The sequence below is a fragment of the Plutella xylostella genome, chromosome 4 (genome assembly GCF_932276165.1).
Source record: "Plutella xylostella chromosome 4, ilPluXylo3.1, whole genome shotgun sequence".
In the NCBI taxonomy this organism is placed as follows: Eukaryota; Metazoa; Arthropoda; class Insecta; order Lepidoptera; family Plutellidae; genus Plutella; species Plutella xylostella.
The window spans coordinates 1,586,158-1,609,460 of NC_063984.1; the positions used below are offsets into that span (position 1 = coordinate 1,586,158).

A 23,303-nucleotide genomic window follows, 5' to 3' on the forward strand; every position below is an offset into this window, starting at 1 on the left:
GTAAAGGCATAAACCATGGCTCAATCTGGCCGATCTGTTAATGTTTCGACGAGCTAAATTATCCTGCCAACTTACAATTTACATTGTCCATCGACATCATCTTTGGAAGACCTACAAAATAAATCAATTCAGCTACTTACCACTAAAAACCTCCTTTTCTCCCTTCCAGCCGGACCCGTCGTCCCACGTGCCGATGGTGAAGAACTTACAAGACATGTGCGACGGTACAGCTCTAGCTGCCCTCATCTCCTTCTACTGCCCCGACGCGTTGCCACGCTCGCAGGTAACCACTTTACTCTTAGCTCTTTAGGGGTTTAACAAAAGATCATTAATAAATATAGACTTTTCTTCTGTCGCCTGCATATATTTACTAAAGTGTTATGATGATGATGGATGCCCACATAGTTTATGTAAACTGCAAAAGCCCGGAATCACTAGATGTAGATAAGTATTGCTCGCTTATATCGTGTTGGTGACAATCACTGCAGCTGGACTAGGATTTGTCATCGTGGAGAAAGCGTTAGCCAGTAATTTTAGCGTTAGGTGCTGACTGTTTAGGGAGCCAACGTGGACGTTCCGCTTTCTACATTTACTGCGTCTTTTCCTTTAATCTGACGATAGGCTTCTGTTACTGGAGTCAGTTACTGGACATCACAAATTAATGTAAACAAAGCACACAACTAAACCACCTAATTCCCCCCTACCCCCAGGTGCGAGTGGGCCGCATGGTGTCCATCCAGGACTGCCTGCACAACCTGATGCTGGTGCACCGCTTCTGCAGCGAGTACCTGCCGCACAACATCTTCCACATGCTGCCTGAGGACGTCACGTATATGAGAGGGTATGTTGGTGCTGGTTTCTATATGAGGTAGAAGCATTCAACTACAGCGTGGAGACATCGACTCGCATTTTAACTAGGATTTTCTTCTACGCCACACAACGTCTGCCACATGCTGCCTGAAGATGTCACGTATATGAGAGGGTATGTTGGTGCTGGTGTTTATGTGAGGTAGAAGCATTGAACTAATATTAAGCCCCCCATTCACTACACGCACCGCGATTTCGTTTCGTTTCGTTTCGTTTGTACGGTGACGTTATAGACGCCGTTCGTTGGCCATGTACACATTGTCATCACTTTAGACTCAGAGGTTCAAAAGATTATAATAATGGTGAAGTTTGCTGACGAAATCTGTGTCCATCCGTTTTTCCACAACACATAAACTTACTGTTGGCTCCATAAAAAAAAGCATTTTAAACCTGTATAAAATAATTGTACATAATATTTTTATACTGATCATGAAATAATATGCCATAATTATCTAAATTTCAGGTCGATGCGTCAAAATTTAATAGCCATGCTAGCGGATCTCTTCAACATGCTGGAAGTGCATCCAGTCAAATGTGTCAAAAACCCTACAGCCGGTGAGTGCATCTTAAATTACCATTGATTAACATAGCGATAAGGTCTTTATTTGAACGTGATGTCATTTGATTCGTGTAAAGTATATTTTTTATTTGATTTCTTGTTGGTCTTTCTTCAAATGATTTCACAGTTTCAAATAGCTAAGATAATTAAATTTATACTCCTTGCATGCAATTAGTCTAAACGGGAGTATGTGGTCATAATATCAAAGATTCTGAGCAAACTAATTTTAATGCCAAAATTATATTGAACCTTCTTGGCGGCGGAATAATGCTTAAATTTCAACAACTGCTACACTGTAATAACAGCATTATCTTAGTTAAATGGTTCTAAAGGTTCGTCGAAATCTATATTCGACGAGATTTGTATTTTATTTGCAATTATAAAAGATACATTTTGTGTAAAATACACTTTCGTTTCTTCTGAAATGTCTATATTCGTGCGATTTATTTTTACCTGTAATATAGATTTATATGATGTATTTCTTATATTTATAGATGTAAGTGTAATTTGTGGGTATTATTGTAATGGAGTGCGGGGAAAAGAAAGTTGCTTTATTCTTTTTCCTGCTCATGTTGTCACCCTGTCTCGCTTTGCTCATTTTCACAAAAAAACCAATACATTTATGAAAAAACGCTTAGCAAGAAGTGCAAATTATTTTCATTTTGGGATGTTGCGTTGATGTTGTTTAATTATGGTATATTATTGTGTTGTCCTCGCGGGGTTTATAATTATGCAACGTTTATGCAAAAGTTCAAGAGCACTTGGGGTATCTGGGTAAACATTGTATTAAAATTGATTGGCACAAAATATGTTATTTAATTGTTACGGTAAGTTCTTTTCTAATCGTTATTTTTAATTAACTCTCATAAAAAAGAGTGTAAAATCAACACCGGAACTTGAAAAATATGCTCCAAATCTCGAGTGTAAACTCTAAAGAAGCAAAAAGCGTACCACCGTAAACATAGCCAACCCTTTTCCCAATTCTGTCCCTACGACCCAACACTCAAAAGTTGGATGTTGAAAATGGTAAAGCGTGTAGGACTATAGGGTAACCAGACCATACATACCGTACTGACAACAGACCTTCATTCACCACGAGCTCGCGACTCCTAAAAATTACCAAGCTGCAACAACCCAACGCTCAAAATCCCCAAGCCTGCATAGTCAAGCCATTCCAAACTCAATTCCCAACCCAATCCCACCTTTTCCCCCTCGCCATTTCCACCTCTTACATCCCAGTTACACCTCTTTCCCAACCAACATAACTTTAACACCCCGAAGCAAAGCGTGTAGGGTGACACTCCACTGACCACAGAGGCGGGCGAGTGCAACGAGCACGGGGTGCGCCGCTCGCGCCGCCTGCCGCCGCCGCCGCCGCTCGGCATCCCCGACCTGCGCCCCGGGGCCGACCTGGGCGAGCCCTTTGCAGGTATACAGAGGTCTATGTTGGCTGGACACACGTGGTTGGATGGACGCCGCATACGCACATTCAATAATGAAAAGATTCAACGGATACAGAAGTTAGACGACATCGAAATCGGTCGCCTTGTTTTTATTAAACGCTAAATAATCAAACTGAGAGCACAATCTAAACTGTTATGTGAATAGTTTATGAACAAGTTCATGCTCACATTTTTTCTGTATGAATAAAAAGCAAGTGTGCGATTATTATAGCCGCTGACATGACTGTGATAGACGATATGTTGAGAGGAGCGAGGACGAGTAGTCTTCACTCAATAAGGCTTGTATAGTAATTGGCTTCAGGGGTTCTATATGAAATATTGCCATGTATGCAATGGTGAAGTGTATGCGGCGTCTATTTAGACCACAATGTCTTTGTGTTTGTGTGTGTGCGTGGTAGATCTTCACCGTAGTTCACTTCACACGGCTCTTCCATGTGTGTGTTACATCGTCACTTGTTTGTTATCCTTGCAGTTTTATAGGAATGTGATCCTTTCCTGTTCGTGGTGTTCATTGTAGGTGTGGGTCATAATTTCTTGTTCATAATTCGACCGTCATGGGTACATGTGTCACATTGTGTCTCCATTGGTGTTTTCACGATTGCATCTTCACAACCCACCCACTGGTCATTCATATCAAGGGTTTAAGTTTTGGGGTCTGTATCTTTGTCCCTATGTGTTTGTAATCAAGTTCCTTCCCTGTATGTTTTAACTTCACTTGTTTTGTCATGTTTGTCTGGTGTTTTCGTATTATTGTGCCTTCTTTTTATTCTGGGTTCCATGTTGTGTCAACTATTCCTACTAAATAATTGATGTTATCTTTCCGGTTTGCATATTTTTATGTGTGGTTATCATTATTACCCATGTTTTCTTCACATAAAGTATCTACCATATTATATTTACCACATTTACATGGTTGCTCTTTTAGAGCCTTTTTATGGAGTCATTAACAAAGTGGTTTTAAGAATCTATTTTATTTTTCGGTTTGTGCATTGTGTTGACATTTACTTACATTTGTGATTGTCCTGTAAACGTGTAGTAAATTCCTAATATTATTTTCTTACAGGTATAATAAGTAATATGTATTATAATGGTTTTGTGATTGTGTAGCTTGCTTCTATAATTACAATTTTTTATTCGTACTTACTAACACTTAACTTGCTTATTATGGTTCTTCCTTCCTTGGTTTGGCTTTGGGTTATTTTTCGCTTTGCATGTTTATTTATTTTTCAGTTTGAATAAAAAATTTGGGGTCTTGACATTATGTCTTCAGGACTCCCGAATAATAAGCTGAATTAGTTCTAACACCGACCGTAGTAAAACACAAATTATCTTGTAGGTACTTTTAGATTGAGGTATTTATATGCACGATTGCACAATTGCTCAATATTAATCTTAAATAGATGATACATTATAGAGCAAAAGAGACAAATTTCGTTTCAAATGCCACGTAACGACACTTATTAGTTTCCAATAAAATATATCATAAAGAAAAGCAATAATATTTTAAATTTAATCTACTAAACCAACACGACAGTTTATGGCCGCTACAAATCAAACCCACAGGGTGTCCAAATTAGTCGAGATGACACTTTTAAACGCGAGCCGAGTTTCATCATCAGTCTATCCGTGGCCTTTATTGGAACTGGCCTTACATAAGATCATTTTAAAGATTTTGATCTGGCTGTCGTGTTGTATTTGAAAATAGTTTTATGAATTTTAATTTTTTTATTGGATTATGTTTAATAAAAATTATCAGTTTTTAGATTTAATAAAAAAATATCTAAATACTCTATAATTAAGTGTACCAAGTTAATATTAGGTGCAAATTAATAGTGTAAGTAGGAGTTTCAGTGCTAGTGGCATGTGATATTGTGAATGGCTAATTTCCCTCCCACATCACCATATTTAGGATTGTGCTATGTTACCTAATTTAAACAAGACTTTTTATGTTTAATATTTTCTGATAAATATGTTATTGTCTCAATCAGATAGGTACAAGTAACTTAATAATAGTAGTAAGAGTATTAAATATGAATTCCGAGTAAATTACCTTTTAATACTATGATCAAGAAGACTATGATCTAAAAAGTACAAAAGCATAAGAATTGTTAGTATATACTTACCTAAATCAGCAGTCACAAAGCGCCTCCGTAGCTCGCTTCAGATTAGGCTTCACTTAATTGCCCTAATTTTCACATCACTGCTCCGTACCTAACTCATTTAGAACCTTATATATTTACCCCCTCTTCCCCCGCAGTGGCCCGGCCCGGGTCCGGCGCGGCGCGGCGCGGGCGCTCCGCCTGCTCCACGCCCGAGCGCCGCAGCTGCAGCCCGCAGCGCGAGCATTTCGTGGTACATCGAGGGAGGGGGGTCACTACCCTGGCGACGGTGGCAAGGCTGGAGGACGCAGGTTAGTGTGTGACAGTGGTTGTTGTTGGTAGAGGAACCCCACTAATTAGTCTGTAACTCGGCGAGACGATGACGCAGGTATGTTTATAAGAGAGCTAAGGCTATTGGCGCCCTCGCTTCGTTTAGGCGTCAGGTGTAAGGCGCGGGGGTACGCAGCCGCAGCCCGCAGCGCGAGCACTTCGTGGTGCATAGAGGGAGAGGGGTCACTACACTGGCGACGGTGGCGCGGCTGGAGGATGCAGGTTAGTGTACAGTGGTAGTTGTTGGTAGAGGAACCCCACACTAGCGACTGTAGCCCGGCGAGACGATGATACAGGTATGTATACAGAGTCGGGAGCGAGGGGCCGCAGCGCGAGCACTTCGTAGTGCACCGGGGGAGAGGGGTCACTACCCTGGCGACGGTGGCAAGGCTGGAGGACGCAGGTTAGTGTGTGCTGAAGGGCCACGAGTGATAGTTGTTGGTAGAGGAACCCCACACTATATAGTGCCTGTAAGCCGGCGAGACGGTGACGCAGGTATGTTTATAAGAGAGCAAAGTTCATAAGGCAAATGGCGCCCTCGCTATGCTTAGGCGCCAAACCTCTCATCTGAAACTATAAAGGGTGTCTATGTATAAGGTGGTTTCATACCTTAGGTAACAATGCATCATTATAATTCCAGCTACTACAGCGTCTTCTTAAATCCTGTCTAGGTATACTTTCAGTATCCTAATTCCGTTTTCTCCCCACCAGATCCAAACCTAACCGCAGCCGGCCGCCCCTCAAACTACGGCGAGGTGCGCGAGGTGCCCACGGGGCGGCGCTCCCGGCGCTCCTCCATCTCGGACGACTCGCAGCTCACGGTGGAGAACTTCGGCGGCTCGCAGGAGCGCCTGCACTTCGCCGGCCGCCACCCCGCCAAGGAGCTCGCTACCGTGGGGCCGCAGAGGAAGATTAGCGCTCCTGCTGGTTAGTTGATAGGCTTTTTTGTTGTAGGATAAGGGTCATAGCACACTAAGCGCCGAATTGGTGCGACCTGGTCCGAAGAGAGAATGCGATCACAATGAATAGCACACTAATAGCAGCGAACCGGTGCTAGTACGCTATAGCTATGCGCGCATTTTGCGTTAGATTGTGCCAGATTGGTGTCTTATAGCTGCATGGTGGGTTTTCTTCTTTGGGCATCTAGAAACAGTGGCATAGTATGGAATAGATTAGCCGCCATTTTGGTCTAGACACATGTTGCGACTCGCAGCTCACGGTGGAGAACTTCGGCGGCTCGCAGGAGCGCCTGCACTTCGCCGGCCGCCACCCCGCCAAGGAGCTCGCTACTGTGGGGCCGCAGAGGAAGATTAGCGCTCCTGCCGGTAAGTAGATAGAATTATTTACAGCTATGTAGAAATAAAGGTCAACGCACTAAGCGCCCAATTGGCGCGACCTGGTCGGAAGAGCGAATGCGATGACGATGAATAGCACACTAATAGAAGCGAACGGGTGCTAGTACGCTACGGCTATGCGCGCATTTTGCGTTAGATTGTGCGAGATTAGTGTCTTATCTAGCTGGTGGGTTTTCTTCTTTATCTAGAAACGGTGGCATAATATGGTTTAGATTAGTCGCCATTGTGGTCTAGACACATGTTGCGACTCGCAGCTCACAGTGGAGAACTTCGGCGGCTCGCAGGAGCGCCTGCACTTCGCCGGCCGCCACCCCGCCAAGGAGCTCGCTACTGTTGGGCCGCAGAGGAAGATTAGTGCGCCTGCCGGTTAGTTAAACTAAGACTTTAGTTAGTTTCCGAGTGACAAAGATGGACGCTTCGATTCTATAGCTTAGTGCGCCTGCTGGTAAGTCCTTAGTTAGTTAAGACTTCGTTGTAAGATGAGGCTCATTTTGCCCTGGCAAAGATGGACGCTTTGATTCTATAGCTACCGAGGTCCGGAGTGTGTGAAAACCTTGCGTTGCCATGCGTTATACATGCGTGCTATGTCGTTCAGTCTTTATTTGTATGTAGCGGCTAGGACGCTCTCCGAATCCTCGTTAACATTCTTCATGAATGCAACATTCGCCTATGGTCGCCATTTCTGTCTAGACACACGTTGTCCAATGCAAGCGTTTGTAACCTTAAAATGTATTCTAATCTAAAAATATTTTTGTTCCAGGTCCAGTGGCGGTGGACTACAACCCGCCGCTGCGCTCGTCCCGACAAGATATTCGCGGCTCCATACAGTTCTTCCACGGAGACTTCCAGAACGGCAGTAGTCACGACGACAAACCAGCACGACAGAACCCACAGACTAACGATACGGAACCCTACTACCCTATCAAGAGACAACTCAGTAGCGACGCGATCACGCTCAAACAGAATTACAGCAGTTTTAGTAGCAAAGGCGGTGGAGATGGGTTTTTCCTTAATAATCGGGATAGCACGGACGGGGATGCTAGCAAGATGAGCTTCGCCGATGTTAACAGAGGCAGGAGTAATGGTGATCAAGGTAGGTTGTGATTTGTAATGTATTTCGTACGAGAGATTTTTACAAAACTTATCTACTGATGACTGAAAGGAAAAACACTGTCTGAATGCTATGTAAAAAAAATATTGTACCCTTAAACTCCAGACCCACGCAATTTTCTCGCACCTATGTGTAAAAAGACACCACATTCCCAAATGCGTTTTGAAAGTCAAAACTACAAGGTGAATCTCGACGCCAAATTGTATCGTGTGCTACCCTACTACATATAACGAGTAACACTTATTGTAACAGTTGTTCCCTTCTCTTATGTCCAACTTAAGTAACTCATCTGCTATCCATTCCATTTCAATTCCAGGTCACCAGCAGTCGGAGGTGCCGGGTCGGAAAGCCCTGCAGTTTTCCCCCGCGCACGCCGCGCCCCCCGCCGCCGCCGTCACCACGTGGCAGCAGCAGTACATGCAGCAAGAGTTGCAGCCGAGTAAGATATTTATAGCATCTCTATACGGCCTTATGACTGTTTTTTGAGAAATTAAGGTCTATTCGGGAGTAAGAGATATGGCTGTTGCGCGCGGTAATATTAAAGGCATTGGGCAATCAGACACAACATGTTATTGTGTATTTCAATTGGTATCTGCGCTTAGACAGGTTCTCTCAGTAATAAAGTGAAGAGAGAAAATATAAATCATAATTAATTGCATCTGCCAGTTATACCCGTATCCTATCCATAATTATTGTAGATTTTAGTAAATTGTAAGTAGGTAATGGTAAGTATAGAGAATGATGACGATCAATTAAGTATAATTTAATTTTTGTAAGTAAAAAGTAAATCTTAAAAAGTGATTGCGCAAATGCATTTATGATGGTGAAGAAAGCTTGTGTTTTGCTTTTGTCAGTAGCTAGAGCAGAGTAGAGAGATGGACTAAATCCATAGCTTAGTATAGTAGATAGTCAAGCATGGCAACCGAAGTAGATACGTCTATAACCATACAAACTCGTACGTTCAATTGTAACATAATTATAAAAGAAAAACGAAAGTGTATTTTACAAACTATATCCAATAGTAGATAAGCTCACCAACATGAACACACAATATTTGTAATAAATAAATAAATATAAACGGAACATTCTAGACGGTGACGACGCTCTCAGCTCAGACGACACGTCAGCGGGCGGAGCAATGGCCGCCCAACTGAACAACATTCGACTGAAGCTAGAAGAGAAACGCAGACGGATAGAGCAGGACAAACATAGGATGGAGCTGGCTGTGAACAGACAGAGACAGCAACTGGGCCAACAGGCCTTCCTGCAAGCCGTCACGAGGGTGAGTCGAGTGAAGTAGAAAATTGCGGATTCGGTGCGAGGGAAAGAGCTAGAATGACGGTTGACAGTTCCGATTTTAAATTGCTTGTGTGTGCGGTGGTTTGATTGGTAGTCTTGCGACGTTATTTGTTATTTGATGATTGCTATTGGTTGGTTCGAGTTGTGCAAAATTATATGACAGGTGAGATGAAGCAATATTGTGGTTGCTGTAACGTGAATATATTATTTGAAAATAACGTTTTTCTAGCTCTTTTATGCGTGCATTTTTTGGGTAAAAATGTAAAGTGTTGTGTGAGTGAACGTGTAGATTGGAAGTGGGGATACTATTATATTTTTATGTTAAATATAATATTAGCTTAATAAATTAAAATAAGTAAATAACACAGAAATATACACTCACAGGACCGGTAGCACAATGTAAATGTGACTAAAACCTATTCGTTTTGTTTGACTAACTGTTTTACAATGGGAAAGAAAACGCAAAACTAAATTCAGATGGCTGCACCTAAAGCTCTACTCTGATTGGCCGTTTCAGTAGCCATTTTAATAATCTGTCCTCTGATTGGCTAGTTATACCCGAGTGTTGCCAGAGTTTCGCCAGTTTCCTTCCCCATTTCCGGATAATTTTATAATATGTTTTTCTATTTCAATAGGATACATATTTGCAATACCAGCTGGCCTCTTTGGTGAGTCGCCATGGAAGGTTCCTCTGTTTTCCCCTTTTATTTGACTTTAGACTTTATTCCGTTGATTTTTTAGACCTATTTTGGATCATTATACTTTTTCACAGTGCGCGTCGATTTGTACAAAACTCATTATTTTGAAAACTAGTTTCATACACGCTTTTTGAGGGCTTTTATTGAAACTCTTTGATATTTTTTCATACATTCAAATACATATGATTACGCGTAAAGCAATTTTATTACGTAGCAAATACTTTCTACATTTACTGCCGAAAAATTATAGTAATTTTGCAATTACATATTTCATTTTCAAAATAAGCTTAAGTATAAAGCAAATAGATTGTTTCAGCTGATACTTGCCTTTTATAATTTACCGATATCGTTTTCTATTTCATTAAATTCTAGTTTCTACTACCATACGATTAGGATACAAAATCTCTAAACACACCCACGTATGTTGTCATCACCTAAACTAATCTAACCGAGCACAGTAAAGTGACCTTTGTAACCTAATATGGAGAGACCCCACAGTTTTTTGTAATATTTAGTATACACTGTGTTGATAGCATGTATTTAGTTGCTTGCAATATCGAAAAGGTTCTATCAATCGTTTGGGTTTGTGGTCATCATAATGAATGAACTAGCTGCATCGATGTCACCTCTGTATTATTTTGAAGTTTAAATAAACATAAGTATCTATACGGCGATACGGCTCGCGATCTATGCTTGAGTTTTAATATGTACAGCAAAAAGCGGGTGACTCGTGTGCGAGTCACCTCTGACTACCCCTTCGTGTATTACAGTCGTGAGCACATAGTATGATGTAAAAATATCTACTAATCTTCGGTAAAATGTCAAAATACACTTTTAAAGCAACATAATGTTCTAGAGCTATGTCACTTATCAATTCTCAAAAATACCATAAGAACATACATAGATATTGCAAGCACCTACAAAACGCATGCTAGTTCGTTAGTGACGGTGGCGGGGGTGTTACAGGGGAAAGGAGGGAAGGAGCGAGCGGACGAGGGCGCAGAGGTTAAGGACGAGCCGCCCAGGACGCAGGTAACGGGTTCATAACTGTCGCTGTCACGTCATATACCTACGTCATCATCTTAACTTGGGGTCCGTTCATTTCATGGGTCATTTTCGGAGTCGCTGTCTCGTCATATACATACATCTTGACGGGTCCTTTCATTTCATGGGTCATTTCCGGATTTCTTGATACTTGTGTTATAGCTTTGTAGGTCAAGTCATTTATTGATCCTACCTATTATAGGTAGGATCAATAAATAAATATATAAATAAGATTTTTTATGGTTACATTTTATTTCTTTAAAATGTACGGAGACTTATTTGTAAACTGCATTATTTTAAAGCTATTTATCATTCATGAATTGGCTGTAAATTATTTTATTTATATTTTTACAATGTTCATATTCTGCTTCTAAGAAGATATATCTATAATAAGAAATACATCTAACATTTGCGATGACGAGTCTCTCTGGGTTATTGGTATGCATGGTTTTTCTGTTGCACGTTAATTTAATATAATTTTAAGGTTTCCAGCACCACATTAACATCCTTCGTTCAGTCATTCACCTATTTTATATTTCGTTAATTTCATTCCGCTTTCACCCTACCGTTACTTGTTTCATTTCATCAAAAAATATATTAATGTTAATTCTAATTGCATTTTCAGGACATCCCAGATCATCAGTCGCAAGCAGAGAGTGCAGCGTTAGAACAGTACCATCAGTCTATTGCCAAGTAAGATTCTACTTTATTAATAAGTTTCTTATTTTGATAATGGTTTACTGATATCGATTATATCAATAGACACAGTAACAGGTGGGCTATTACGGCCAATTTATAATAATACATAGCTATCTATAATTATTTATACGAATATTGTCCCCAATATTTTCTCCGGCACAATAGTCCGAAACTAATTAGTGTACCATCCAGTCATGACAAATTCGAAACTACATAGTATCAAAATTCGTTGCAATAAGAACTCTACCCTGCAGCACATAATACCAAACTACCATCAACCCCAAATCACAGCCTATAATAAACCCCCCATTCCAGAATGAACTCGAGTCTGCAAGACATCCAGTCGGACATCGCGCGGCTGGCGTCGCAGCAGTCGGCGCTGCAGCAGCAGCAGCAGACGCAGCTGCAGCAGCAGCAGCAGACCGCGCTGCAGCAGCAGCAGTCGCAGCTGCAACATCAGTTAGCTCAGGTGAGAAACGAACACTATGGGCGTTTTTATAATCGTGCAGATTCCATCACGCAAGCGAGATTTCCCCGGCCGCGTGACAGCTATAAGTGTTCTTTTCATACAAGTATTTATTGTAATGCGTGGAATATGGGAAAATGGCGTGCAATCCGCGTGCGTGATCAAATCCGCACGACATTAAAAACCAACATCATAGTTACCTAACTTTCTCCCAGAAGACAGATTTGATCTAGTCTGGGAACAAGTGCTCACTAGCCTTATAATAATCTGATACTCCCAAAAGTAGGGGATACAGGATATTGTGCCCAAAATACAGGTTACCCTAGTTTGGATAACGATGTCCTTCTTCCTCACTAAACCTATTTCAAATAAAATATTTTACAATGTAATATTATAAGGCCAATTGTAACTTTTCATAAATAAACGTTTTTAGGGTTCCGTAGCCAAAATGGCAAAAACGGAACCCTTATAGTTTCGTCATGTCCGTCTGTCCGTCTGTCCGTCTGTCCGTCTGTCACAGCCGATTTACTCGGAAACTATAAGTACTACAGTGATGAAATTTGATGGGAATATGTGTTGTATGAACCGCTACAAAAATATGACACTAAATAGTAAAAAAAAGAATTGGGGGTGGGGCCCCCCATACATGTAACTGAGGGATGAAATTTTTTTTTTCGATGTACATACCCGTGTGGGGTATCAATGGAAAGGTCTTTTAAAATGATATAAAGTTTTCTAAAAAACATTTTTCTTAAAGTGAACGGTTTTTGAGATATCAGCTCTCAAAGTCGTAAAAAGTATGTCCCCCCCCTCTATTTTTATAACTACGGGGTATAAAATTCTAAAAAAAATAGAGGTGATGCATGCTAATTAACTCTTTCAACGATTTTTGGTTTGATCAAAGTATCTCTTATAGTTTTTGAGATAGGTTGATTTAACTGTAATTTTGCTGCTACGGAACCCTTTGTGCGCGAGCCCGACTCGCACTTGGCCGGTTTTATTATTATTTATTATCTACGTTCGAGCACACCTGCGGGGTGCAAGTACTGCTGATACGTTAATTGGGAACTTTATTGATTGATAATAAACATGATGACACACTGTCAACAACAAGAAGGACAGTCAACAGTATAATTCAGAGCACAGAGTAACATAAAAGTTTTCCACCCCGCGCGTGAAAAAAGCACCATCACAGCATGTGCAGTACACAATCAACATCAGTCATACATAATACATACATAGTATTGTACTTTCACATTTTCCTTACAGTTACAACAGCAACAACAAGCGGCCAAGCAGCTGTTCACGCCGCCGCCCGCCTCGCCCTTCCAGCCGCCGCTCGCCTACCAACCCAACATTCCTCAGCTGGTAAGTGTTTAGTGGGTTTGGAAATACGCCGCCGAGTGACGCTTGCTGTCAGCTTGCGCTATAATTATATAGCCTGGGTTCATGGGAATCGTGATAACTGGTTATATAGAAATAGGACTGATAAAACTGGGTATATCATTTCATTTTAATCCCGCTTACTGAATCGAGTTTTTGGCTAGAAACGTTAGTGATAGTATTTATTTCATGGATGGATACATGTTTCATATATTTGAAAATATAACCCGAGAACAGCCATGCACTGGGACCTGGGACAGCATTGGTGAATAATATAATGGCATTAATAACGGTCAAAAATCATCCACATGGGTGTCTAAATTCATAATTTTATTATACCATAATATTCAAATACTTCAATTATAACGAACCTAAATAAATAAATATGTAGTATGAAAATGGCTGCTGTTTCTGAGTAAGAATGGTATGCTATCTCGCCCTATCATATGCTATTTGTAAGCCTGTCAATACTCCTTACTCATGTAACAGCCGCCATTTCCCCATCATTCCTTTACCGCGCTACACACCCATCAAAACCTCACCACCCGCACAAATTCACAGCACAGCCAATTCAGCTCGCAGCACAACGTGTCGCGCCTGAACACGGCGTTCGGCTCCACGCCCCACATCCCCGACTACCAGCCCGACTACCGGCCCGACTACCAGCCCGACTACCGGGACGTGCAGTACGGAGGTCCGGGGCAGTTCTACCTTCATGAAGCGCAGCAGCAACAGCCGCAGAGAAGGACCTGGGCGCAGCATGCGCAGATTAATCAGGAGAATGCCGAGTTGAGGGGGTGGCAGGTGGGTTTTTAGAGTAGCAGAAGGATGGTAGGTATAACTTACCCCCGATCGATCCACCCTTAATGGATGAAGTCTCAATTTAGCTGAGGAATCTTTTCGCAACGCGATGGAATCAAGCTACGTTATGCCCTTTTTTCGTGTTATTACCATCTACATTACATTACATCTACATTATGCCGCAGAAGACAAAATATTGATCAGCTTGGATAAACAGAAATATTAGGCAATCCTTTAAATAGTATTTACAACGTAGCTGCAATCGATAACCCTCTAATCCATGGTCCAAATAAAGATCATAGACACGATAGTAATATTTGTCTTTATTTCCCCAGCTCCACCAACAACAACAACAAACGCAACAACAACAACACAACCAGCAGCAGCACCAGCAGTCGCTGGCTCATGCGCCGGAGCCGCCGCGCTGGGCCTCCCCCGACCACAACCAGGTACCCGGAACATACATATACCTACATAAATACATAATATAAATAAATATGTGGGGATACCTCACATAGGACCATCCGACACAAAACCAGGCAGAGCATGTTATATGGCTATCGGACAGCTGATATATCTACACAAATATCTATCTTTAATCAAATATCTGCCCGGGCTGGGGATCGAACCCGGGACCTTCGACATAACAGTCAGGGTCAGTAACCACTACACTATTCGATCGTTTATCTTAAAAACAACATAGTTACAAATTCGTTCGTTCCAGGGCTTCGTCCTCCACGACAGAACCAACCAACCCTTCCAAGTGCACTACAACAACTCGGAGCGCTTCCAAAACGGTACAGACCAGAACCACCTGAGCTACACCGTCATCAACAACCAGCAATACTCTCAATCACCACCCAACGCCAGCCCCATACGCCGGGCGAAAACCCCCCAACGACAAGGCAGCCTACCCGAAGTCAGGAGACCAGAATCCGTCAGCCTACAACAGCTGCAAAAACCGCAAACGCAAGCCATCCAAGACGATATGGAACCCCAAAATATCTCCTTTATAGGCAACGCGGAGGACGACGCGCTAAGACAAGGCATAAATAGGTTAAATATCTCGTCTGGCACGAGAACGTATAGGATTCCGTCGCCGACTAGACCCTCGTTGAACAGGAATTCGTTCCAGCAGATGGAACAAGAGGAGGAGGATAAGGTTGAGAAAGGGTTCTATATTTCGTTCGATAATGAAGCGCCTAAACGGCCGAAGCCGCCGCTCAGGGCGAAACGGATGTCGCCGAAAAAGGAACGGAATCCGTCTGAGTATCAAATGGAGGTGAGCTTTTGATAGTTATGTTATTGTTTATGTGTAATGTGACTCTGTTAATCTCGCAATATATCTCGCAACCAGGCACACACTGCTCTATGATAAATTTTGCTATTTTACCTTTTACTTTTAATCCATTCTGCAACGTCAAGCAATTTTGAACCGTAACTACGAATTTACCGTCCCAAATAGTTAAGCTGTCTTTTAGGAAACAAGTGTTTTGTTTCTGGGCTCGGGCACCCGGGGATAGTTTTGTGCGGAAAACAAACAATAGTTTTGTGCAAGTGTATCTATGTGTTGTCTAAACGTACAATCCTTTTAGTTCCAGCCGCCCGAACGCCGCAGCCCCTCCCCCCAATGGGAGCCGCGTCTTCAGCACAAAGAGGAGATGTTCCCGGTGCACCGCGCCGGCGAGACCCGGGCCAACGACACCCGGGCCGGAGATAACCGGGTAGGGGACACCCGGGTAGGGGACAACCGAGACAGGATGGAGAGAGTGGAGCCGGCAGCGTTGGTGATTGGGGATAATCCTGATCCGGTGAGTTTTGATGATTGTATTGAGTTGGAAATTGGGGCTATATAGCATTTAATGAGTAGTCATAACAGGGATAGTAGCACGGGGCGCAATTAAGACATGACAAAAGTTTTGCATCGCGCTCACTTACATCACGCAGCCTCAAGAGCGAGCGCGATTTGTCAACTCTAAAATGCGCCCCGTCCTTCAGATGAATAACAGACCGTTGTCGGGGCCATGTACAAAAAGCATTTTTCATACATTTTGATCTTGCTGTTGCCTTGTATTATGCCTCGCCTCATTTTATCGCTATTCTTATAAATAATTCTGTACTTGATAACTAGAAAACTTATATACCAAATGACCAATTCATATTTCACTGAATTATATCATCTTCAAAAATACTTAAATACTATTTTGTATATATGTATGTAGTGGTTGCTAAATACGTTTCTTTCTTTTCAATTTCATCTTTGGACCGTACTAGAAGCCAAAAACTGCACAACAGGTAATTTTAGAACAATCTAAAACCTTCCCAAGTATTACAAAACATTCTGATAAATTTTGGTCATCTAAGACATAAATAAATGTGTTTTGTGAAATTTGGGATGTGAGTTTGAGTTGCTGTGCCGCTGTATATTTAATCCAAATGTATTTTTATGTAAAAAAAACTTCGTTTATTATTTTAAGTAATAAATCAGCATGCCTAATTTCGTTTTCATTGTATATAATATATAATATATGTGTTTGCGAGACTTCAGTTTTTTGGCGGCAATAAATGAAATAGATTATTTACTTACTCTTTTTTTTAACAAACAAGCAAAACAAAGATTATTTTTGTTTGTGCTCAATACTAAGAATGACTGTTTTTGCAACTAAACGATCCAATATAATCTGAATGTAACTACATAATTATACCCTGCATTTTCCATCTCATCAGACCTTTCCCTATAAACCACCCGTAATTTTCCATCTCATATTATGATTTTCCGCTGAAAAACGCCCTAATTAAAAACCCCTTCCTCCCTCTAGAACTCGGCAGAAGAGATGGAACGCAAGAAGGAGCGCATCATGTTGTTGTCCCTGCAGCGCCGCCAGAGGGCCGAGGAGGCTCGCGCGCGGGCCGAGGCCGCCGCCGCCGCCCGCCGCGCCCGCGACGAACAGGTGACTAGCTAGTTTATAGTGCGAGCGCTAGATGGCGCTAGTAGTAGTAACAGGGAACGTGTTAGTTCATGTTGTGACAGCTAGGTGGCGCTAGTAGTTATGACAAGATGGAGCGCATCATGATGTTGTCCCTGCAGCGCCGCCAGAGGGCCGAGGAGGCGCGCGCGCGGTCCGAGGCCGCCGCCGCCGCCCGCCGCGCCCGCGACGAACAGGAAACGAGCTAGTTCATAGTGCGAGCAATAGATGGCGCTAGGGCGACGAGTTAGTTCATGTTGCGACCGCTGGGTGGCGCTAGTAGTTATGACAAGAAGGAGCGCATCATGCTGTTGTCCCTGCAGCGCCGCCAGAGGGCGGAGGAGGCGCGCGCGCGGGCCGAGGCCGCCGCCGCCGCCCGCCGCGCCCGCGACGAACAGGTGACCAACAGAGAGTTCTAAGAGTAGCCGGTAGATGGCGCTAGGATAGTTTATAGTACGACCGCTAGGAGGCGCCAGGGTGACGAGATAGTTCATAGTAGCAATAGGTGGCACTAGTAGTAGTGGCATGAGCGTGTGCAACTCATAGGGAACGTTGCAGTTCATATTGCGACTGCTTGGTGGCGCTAGTAGTTACCACGTGAAGGAGCGCATTATGCTGTTGTCTCTGCAGCGCCGGCAGAGTGCAGACCGCTAGATGACGCTATTAGAAGAAGTGTATACTTTATCACACCGAGAAAGCCGGGGCTGGATTGCGCGTAATAAAATGTAATAAAGCATAGAGTGAACGAGTATTCGACAGAAGAATAAGTTTACATAATAATATCGCGAAAAAAACTAACATTAAATAACGTAAAGCCTAGTAGCCTGTACGGTATTTCTCGATCGAGCTAAACTGTCGAGTTAAACCTATGGCATAATTACCTACTTTAATTTAATTCCATCGAGCTAGTAGTGTGGCGGTCCACGCGTAGATTTTTTCGTTTTCGATTAAAACTATGGAGTAATAACGCTAGTAGTAAGTACTGGCCATAAGAAGCAGTTACAAAACCCGACACACTAATAGTCTTCTGTTCTACATCCAGGTGGCGGAAGAGAAGGCAGCTCGTAAAGAGGAGCAGGCGCGGCGCCGCGAGCTCATCCTGCAGCAGTACAAGCTCAAGAAGGCCATCGAGGAGGCCGAGAGAGAGGTGAGCTAATGTGGACTTTATTGCTGAATGAACAAGGTCTTGTGTGTCATGAATTCAGGTGGCCGTAATGAGAGGTCATCCTGCAGCAGTAAGTACAAGATCAAGAAGGCTATTAAGAGAGGTGAGCACTATGAGCATTGTACACTTTATTGCAGAGAGAACTAGGCTTAGCATCAAGTTCACTCTCGTGTCATGATAATGGCGAATAGTTTTTGAGACGAGGTTCGACGGTTTCGGTGACAGGGAGGGAAATGAGGGATTATAGACTATATTGCTGATAGAACAAGGTCTTGGATCCATAAGGAGAGGTCATCCTGTAGCAGTGCTAGTTGTAGAAGACCATCGAGGAGGCCGAGAGAGAGGTGAGAGAATGTAGACTATTGCAGAATGAACAAGGTCTTGTGTGCCATGGATCCAGATGGCTGTAAAGAAAGCTCATCCTGCAGCAGTACAAGCTCAAGAAGGCCATCGAGGAGGCCGAGAGAGAGGTGAGCATTGTAGATAGATAGGTAGAATAGATTTTATTTGTACACAGAGTTTACAAAGCTTATAATATACAAACACATAGGTACATAAATGGCGGGTGGTCTTATCACTAAAACATATGTAGACTGTATTACACAAAGAATAGTAATCGAAGTAGGCTAGGTAGCAGAATGAGAGGTGAGAGATTGTAAACTCAAGTATAGATTTTTTTTATTTTATGCCATGGTTTTAAATGCGGAAGGGGATACTTCTTTTAGTGGGAACGAGCTCTTATGCAGATATTTTCTGTGACATGATCCCAGCTGTCTTAGTTTGGGTCTTCCGCGTTACCGACGTCCATCATCGACTATGGCATTATGACTTCTAAAATGACTAAAAATATTCACCACCAAATTCCAGGGCAAGACGCTAGACAAGACCGAGTACATAGAGTCGATCCGCGCCGCCGGCGGCGTGGTCCCGCAGCAGTCAGCGCCATCTAGCGGCGCACGCCTACGACACAAGCCCGCCGCCGCGCGCGCCCGCCCCAAGACGATACACGTGGACAGTGGCGCCCTCCAAGCGGCTGAGGGCATGTTGGCCAGCAAACAGCCGTCGAGCACTAATCTTACTGGTGAGTTTTGATTGTTGGTTGTTTGGTGGTATGGCGAGTTGGAATTGAAATACTTCAAGAAAGTAATCCGTAAGTAGGGTCAGCTGCATGGGTAGCTTACCTTGACAAAATGACAAACCGTCAATGCTTCAATGAATTGATAAAAGGTTTCAGATTGACAAGGTACAAAAGTGGATAGCTACTTATCCAGCTGACTGTACTTGATAGAAGAATTTCAGTGTTTTGCAATCGCAGCTGTCTAAAATTTGTGACGCAATCAATATCATAGATGTTCAAAATGTACAAAAGCTATTTATTGTTTCTTCGCAAAGATGTTTAAGCAAGAATGTGCCCAACTAGTTTCGCTTAGAGTTTAGTTTTCTTTGTCCCCCAACTCACTATTTGTTTGTCGATGCGCACTTAACACTAGCTTGTCCCTTTCAATTGTTTCTTTGTTTTGTTAAGTGCCTCTAGCCCTAGCATGATGCCAATTCAATGTTTATATTGCTACAGATTGTGTTATTCAGTGGTTAAGTAACTATTGGGTTTACCTTGTAGACAGCTGAGAAAGCACTCTATAACACCATCTGTTATTTTCCTATGGGGCGTGGTTTGTTGCTATGATTTAATTTTTAATAAAAAACCGAAATATTTATTTAAATATCCGGTACTATATCCCATTCTATCTGATACAAACAAAAACTACCCTTATTTGAATGTAAGAGGGTTCTGCCAGATGTCTTTCCCCGTGGAATGTGATAAAATTACACGAAAGCATTGAGAGTATTACAAACACTCGTATTACCGCTTTCTTCACAAGCTGTTGTTATGAATTAAAAAATATATGAAATTATCCTCAAACATTGAGTCATAGCATGAAACATATCTATACCTATGTAGCTCCATATCTCGGTATACTAGCAACAGCCCCCGCCCCCTCCCTCCCCCCCCCTCCCCGCTCCCCCCGCTCACGTGTTGTGTGTACCAGCGGGCGGCACGATGCGGCGCGACTACTACCGCGGCTCGCAGGACAGCCTGGCGGAGCGCGCCGGCCTGTATCGAGGTATGTACCGTGTTGTGTATTGCAACAGGGGGTCACTCTATATGACGAAAAACCAACGAACAAGAATTGTCACGAGATCGGTACGGTTAATGCTTCAGGATAAAGTCGTGATCAACGCCGCAGTTTTGTTGTTCCGAAGCTTCGGAGCGCTGCGCTAACCACAACCCTATCGAGTTGTATTAGGCTTACCGATGGCATGACAGCTCTTATTCGTTCATTCGTTCGATTTTGGTGGCGGTCCTCCAGAAATCGAACGAACAAACGAGCGCTTTCGTGCACACGCATTGAAATTCATTTTATTTATTCACACTAAGATACAACATCACTTGTTTGTTCGTCGATTTATAGAGTGACTACGCCGGCCCCGAGGCACGGGTCCGTTATTGACATAGATAGAACGATAGAAGTCGATAACGGACCCGTGCCGCGTGGACAGAAATTAAATAAAATAAGTAAAGAGAGCGGTTTGATATGTCTGAAATATGTCCAAGCCCAACTACTCAGATGACTATTGCATTTGTTATGGTAAGTAAGTATAGTAATACTTCTCTTCAATACCCAAATAGCTAAACATAATGTTATGTAGAACATCAATCTCTCACTACAGGTTAAATCTCTATGTAATAGTTTCAACTCATAACAACATTAGAATTTTATTATAATCTCTGTTTTCTAATACTGATAAATCTCTAATAGTCATTCACAATACATACGCTTATATTCTTTACACTCGATATATCATTACCTACTATCCAATAAAATTATATTAAGTACCAAAGTTCTACATGAACAGACATATCAAAAAGCTCTTTAATTTATTCGCATGAATGCATTTCTAGATTAGACATTCAGTGTTGAAATTATTCCTCCAGGTCTTACCATGATATGGAAACGTATGTACTTAGTTAAGCACGGCCAATGTTTCAATATTCGCTATAATATGTGTAGCACAGACTAAGCTTTTTACGCATGACATGCAATTTTGTTTGAATTTATGTAAAATGACACCAAGGAGCAAATCTTTTAAAAATATATGAATAAACACTTCGTCAACGTATAAGGAAGCATTATAAGATTTATAAGATCTTTCACCAGCTGATGCAGACATTATATTTACTGTGTTCAGTTGTTACAGGCAGGAATGAGTAACAAATCCTGCTATAATTATTAATTTCAATTAGATAAACAAAGCTGAATTTAACTGAAAAAGAAAGGTCGTGGGATCTGATGTGGTGTCGATGTCATAAGTATTTCCGTCGCTATGTGTATCTGTCTGCTACCGGAGCTCCTGTAAATACATTTTAAGACGGTTAAAAATGTTCATGGCATCATAACATGACAGTTTGTACGTCGTGGTAATGATACAATGTATCACACAGGAGGTACAACTTTGGATCACTCATTAAATTATTAATCATACGGCATACCTACAATACAAATAAGTTTTACCCATTGTCCGCAGTTTCTAAGTGGCGTTAATGATAAAACGTATCACACAGAAGGGCTAGTACGGGGCGCATTTAAGACGTGACAAAAGTTTTGCATCGCCCTCACTCATATCACACAGCCTCAAGAATGAGCGCGACGGATAACTTATTAGCGCCCTGTGCTACGCGTGCTGGAGCCAACTTTGGATCACTCATCAACATATCAATCACACATAAATCTAACCCATCACCTACAACATTCCAGACTCCCCGGTAGAGGAGCGAGGCGCGACGTCGCCGGGGTCCGCCTCGTCCGCGCCGCTCGGCCGTCGCGGCTCCTGCAAGACCTCACGAGGTATGTGCTGACACGTGGCTGTGTAGACGTGTGTACACTTTCACTTGTTCTGGACGGCTCAATGTTACGAAAGGAGGGGTAGATTCATGGTGAATTTCTACGCGGCGTTTACGGTTTGTACTCTGATATGAGTAGTTCGACTGTTCTAGGCAAATCAAATAGTAGGTAGTTAGGTACCGATGCAGCATACTTGTATGAGAGTATAAACAGAGAATGTCGGGCAGAAATATACGATGAATTGATAATTTTTTTATGGAACATTGAGCTGGCCTGAATAAGTTATCAGATAGTTTGTGCAATCTTAGGATTTTCCATCTTAAACCATTTTTCTGTAGTGGTCGAAATATGTCCACAAATCCGAATATTTTAGCTTTTCTGTCAGTTAAACGTTTCTCCATATTGAAACGGCGTATCGTTTGCACAAACTATCTCTGTTGAATGAAGTGACCAGTGTCAACATTGCATACTGCTCGCTATCAAGCTATTCTAACAAATTATTGGGTAACTAAAATGATCTATGTTATGTAGACGAAAGCCTTTTCGCCAATACTTGTGAAATTGTAGACAAGACGCAAAAAAATAGAATTTAAAAAAATCGCACTTATTCATTTGATCATTTTTGTTACCCATTGTGCGAGCTTTGATTTCTTTGACTTGACTTGTTTTTTTGGATGTGTTATTTGAATGCATCACTGTTGTACTTTTACTGAATATTCAAACGGATAAACAATGTTATTCCCATTTGCAATCTTAATTATAAAGTGTTTTAAAATTCAGCGAAATTTCACTGTAGTCTCAATATGAAATCTAGAAGCTTCCATTATATTATTTCGTAGAATGCTTTATAGATTTTGTTTTATTTAAAATGATTGGTTTATAGATATTATTATAGTAGTTGCAAACACTCTTTTATTTATTTTGTTCCACGCTAAAGTATTCGCTTGTTTTATATATTTTTGCCATTTTTGGTAGATTGGAACCTGCCCTACAGTTTGGGTTTTGAAATTCGCTTATAAATACATTTCTATTAAAATCTTCCGCGAATACATATTTACATCTGTATTATTTAAAATTACATTAGCAGTAACTATAT

General features: G+C 41.9%; 1 protein-coding gene across 22 annotated transcripts in view; it reads left to right on the forward strand.

Annotated features, from left to right (window-relative positions):
• The window catches only part of LOC105380994 (patronin), a 59,457-nt gene that overhangs the window by 31,162 nt on the left and 4,992 nt on the right, over positions 1-23,303 (forward strand). For 6 of the 22 annotated variants that reach the window (XM_048626930.1, XM_048626959.1, XM_048626890.1 and 3 more), the window contains 24 exons: positions 170-283; positions 711-841; positions 1,331-1,422; positions 2,742-2,855; positions 5,147-5,299; positions 6,030-6,245; positions 7,434-7,766; positions 8,101-8,223; positions 8,876-9,066; positions 10,748-10,813; positions 11,451-11,518; positions 11,840-11,993; positions 13,260-13,358; positions 13,935-14,177; positions 14,510-14,623; positions 14,899-15,456; positions 15,770-15,985; positions 16,449-16,469; positions 16,994-17,125; positions 18,183-18,287; positions 19,173-19,386; positions 20,354-20,428; positions 21,301-21,321; positions 22,121-22,210. In XM_048626930.1, the coding sequence (XP_048482887.1) occupies positions 170-283; positions 711-841; positions 1,331-1,422; positions 2,742-2,855; positions 5,147-5,299; positions 6,030-6,245; positions 7,434-7,766; positions 8,101-8,223; positions 8,876-9,066; positions 10,748-10,813; positions 11,451-11,518; positions 11,840-11,993; positions 13,260-13,358; positions 13,935-14,177; positions 14,510-14,623; positions 14,899-15,456; positions 15,770-15,985; positions 16,449-16,469; positions 16,994-17,125; positions 18,183-18,287; positions 19,173-19,386; positions 20,354-20,428; positions 21,301-21,321; positions 22,121-22,210 (3,643 nt within the window). Of the gene's footprint in view, positions 1-169; positions 284-710; positions 842-1,330; positions 1,423-2,741; positions 2,856-5,146; positions 5,300-6,029; positions 6,246-6,561; positions 6,644-7,433; positions 7,767-8,100; positions 8,224-8,875; positions 9,067-10,747; positions 10,814-11,450; positions 11,519-11,839; positions 11,994-13,259; positions 13,359-13,934; positions 14,178-14,509; positions 14,624-14,898; positions 15,457-15,769; positions 15,986-16,448; positions 16,470-16,993; positions 17,126-17,436; positions 17,539-18,182; positions 18,288-19,172; positions 19,387-20,353; positions 20,429-21,300; positions 21,322-22,120; positions 22,211-23,303 lie in introns of all 22 variants that reach the window. The other 16 variants (XM_048626904.1, XM_048626955.1, XM_048626982.1 and 13 more) reach the window with 12 other exon arrangements.